This window comes from Mastomys coucha, unplaced genomic scaffold (assembly GCF_008632895.1).
Source record: "Mastomys coucha isolate ucsf_1 unplaced genomic scaffold, UCSF_Mcou_1 pScaffold18, whole genome shotgun sequence".
Taxonomy (NCBI): Eukaryota; Metazoa; Chordata; class Mammalia; order Rodentia; family Muridae; genus Mastomys; species Mastomys coucha.
This window is the reverse complement of record NW_022196900.1, coordinates 74,202,929-74,206,197: the sequence shown is the minus strand read 5'-3', so window position 1 is coordinate 74,206,197 and position 3,269 is coordinate 74,202,929. Positions and strand designations below refer to the sequence as shown.

General features: G+C 40.3%; 1 protein-coding gene across 1 annotated transcript in view; it reads right to left on the bottom strand.

Moving 5' to 3' along the window:
- Prdx1 (peroxiredoxin 1) overlaps positions 1-3,269 on the bottom strand; it is a 10,131-nt gene that overhangs the window by 3,926 nt on the left and 2,936 nt on the right. Inside the window, exon 3 of the mRNA XM_031377014.1 lies at positions 1-81. Coding sequence (XP_031232874.1) covers positions 1-81 — 81 coding nt within the window. The remainder of the gene's footprint in view (positions 82-3,269) is intronic.

Genomic DNA, 3,269 nt, shown 5'->3' with positions numbered 1-3,269 from the left:
CTCTATCACTGAAAGCAATGATCTCCGTGGGACACACAAAAGTAAAGTCAAGAGGGTAAAAGAAGAACACAACATATTTTCCTGGGGAGAAAAAAAAAGTGATCAAGAAGTTAGCTTAGAAGCTGAGTTTCTGATGTAGGGATACTGATACATGTCTAAATCCCCAGCATTCAGGACAGTTGCTGTAAGTTAAGGCCAACCTGAATTACACAGAGTAAAAACCAGGCCAGCCAGGTTTAGAAACCCTGTCTCAATGAAAACAAGAAATTTCCAGCCAGGCGGTGGGCAGAGGCAGGCGGATTTCCGAGTTCGAGGCCAGCCTGGTCTACAGAGTGAGTACCAGGACAGCCGGGGCTACAGCAGAGAGAAACCCTGTCTCAAAAAACCAAAAAAAAAAAAAAAAAAAAAGAGAAAATTTCCAAAAGATTCCTTTGCAAAGACATTTCCCTATGGGAGACTTTTTAAATTAATCACCAACACAGTAATCAATGTTTCAATAAAGACAACTCTTAGCAGCTACTTTTATAACCTTTGTACCAAGTAAGCCTAAATTAAAATGACAGTTTCTTCTTTGGTTGCTAACTATAGAATAAACACTATTCAGTCTAATTTTGATCTTCTGAGAGGTTAGTATTAGCATACACACCAAGTACTTTCATTTATTAAAAAAAAGGCAGGCAAGAATGCAATTCATCTAGTAAATGATCTACAAACAGAACTTAGAACATCAAGTGTAGTGGTACAATCAGAAAGTAAAGGCAAGTCAGGGTGAGATACAGTGGCAGGAAGACTCAGAGTTGGAGCCCAGCCTAAGCTCTAAGCCAGCTCCAGGATGCATAGTGAAAGTCTCAAGCCACCATCCTCCCCCGACCCCACACATACACAAAAAGCTGCTGGGCGGTGGTGGTGCAAGCCTTTAATCCCAGCAGGACAGCCTGGTCTACAGACTAAATTCCAGGACAGCCAGGGCTACAAAGAAATCCTGTCTCGAAAAACTAAATCAAAACAAAGAAACAAAAAAAGACAGAAAGAAGTCAGGTCAGAGCCTTTATACAATGATGCAAGAATAATTGATCTCGCCAGGCAGTGGTGGCACACACCTTTAATCCCAGCACTTGGGAGGCAGAGGCAGGCGGATTTCTGAGTGCGAGGCCAGCCTGGTCTACAGAGTGAGTTCCAGGACAGCCAGAGCTATACAGAGAAAACCCTGTCTCAAAAAAAAAAAACCAACCAACCAACCAAACAAACAAAAACAAAAAAAAGAATTGATCTCCTGAGTAATTTTCTCCCACTCCATCTTGGTCTAGGCAGGGTTTCTTGTTTCTGCTGTTAAGATGTGGTATTACAGACTAGTTGTCTCCATCTATCTTGAATAGGACTAGTGATACTATAGAATCCAACTAATTAATCCTATTTTTCCTTCCACTGCCCAGCTTAATCCTATTTTTTATGTAGGTCCCATGGATTAAAATAAATTCAAGTCCTCAAGCTTGTGCAGCAAACACTTTTACCTAATGAACAATGTTTCTAGGCTTCATGGGTAATGTTTAAGTAATGTCGTAAATCACAATTGTGTTCCTAACAAGTCCAACAGGACATGACAAGAAAAATGTTGCAACCAAAAGTACGCAAAGTACTGATAGGTAACAGGACCTCTAGCTCCAATTTTACTTTAGTAACTAAGATTACCAAAGCAAATCTTCAAGACTATGAAGCCTCTCACCATGCCTAATGGCTAAACTCTTCTCCATACAGCCCACAGTATCTGTTCTCATCCCAACAACAAAGTGTGGTATCAGAAAATCTAACTGAATATTTTACTCAAAAGCTATCTCCAGAAACTCATGTACCATAAGGAAGGTACACTTAACACTGGAATTTGCAGCTAGTACCTAAGGAGTCTACAGTCTCAATGGTCTCAAAAGACCTAACTACCCTGAGACTGCAAGGCAAAGGAGAAAGAATGCAGACTAGAGATACCTCAGCAGTTACAGGTATGTTGCTGCTCTTGCAAAGAACTGGTTAGAATATCTACAACCATCTGTTAGTACAGTTTCATGAGTTCCAACACCCATGCACACAAGCAGACCAAGTTCCAGGACAGTCAGATTACATAGAGAAAGAAACCTTGCCTCAAAAGACAAAACAAACAAAAAACAGATATGATAGATTTGTCTTGCTTTTTTTTTTTACTTTTCTTTTTTTGAGACAGGGTCTCTCCATGCAGCTTTAGCTGATCCAAAATCCTGAAATCCACCTGATACACTATTCACTACATCTAGCTAGGAGGTCATTTTTTTTAAAAAGGAGAGAAAGTAGGACATTAACAGAACCTGCTAAGTATCTGTATGAAATTATGGTAAAACTAAAGTAATTGGAGTTGTCAAGTCTTCCCTGTGAGCAGAAGCAAAGCCACACAGCTCCAAAGACTTGACTTGCAAGACTAAATGTAGTTTTTTAAAAAACGAGCTGAAGGGGATGAAAAGTTGGCTCAACAGTTTGGCTGCTCTTTTAGAGGCCTCAATGGAAATTTGGAGGCTCACAAACATCTACATCCCAGTCCCAGGGGATCCAATGCCCCTGTCATGTACTGCTGGAACATGATGCCCAGACACACACTCAGAACAAACATCCACCCATACACATAAGATTTAAAAAATGTTTTTAAAGTTTTCTAATTTAAAAGAGGAAGGGAAAAGCAAAGGCAGGTTGTATCCATCTCTAGGACTTCAATACAACCCTGGTCTACAAATTAAGGTCTAAGAGAGCCAAGGGATAGATATTAAGATGGCTCAAATAAACAAATGAAAGAAAGAAAACCAAAACAAAAGAGGGCAGGATGTTACAGGCCTTTAACCCTAGCACTAGGGAGGCAAAGGCAGGAGGATGTCTGTGTGAGTTCAAGGCCAGCCTGATCTACACAGTGAGCTTCAGGATAGCCAGAACTACATAAGAGATCATATCTTAAAGAAATTTTTTTTAATTAAAGTAAAAAAGAAAAGGAAAAGGGCTGGAGAGATGGCTCATCCCTTAAGAACACTGAATGTTCTTCTTAAGGACTTAGGTTGAATTCCCAGTACCCTGTAATTCTAAGATCTGATACCCTCACATAGACAAACATACAGGCAGAACAACAATGTATACAAAACAAAAGCAAATTTTAAAAAAGAAATAACTGCCAGGTGGTAGTGGCGCATGCCTTTAATCCCAGCACTTGGGAGGCAGAGGCAGGTGAACTTCTGAGTTCGAGGCCAGCCTGGTGAGTGAGT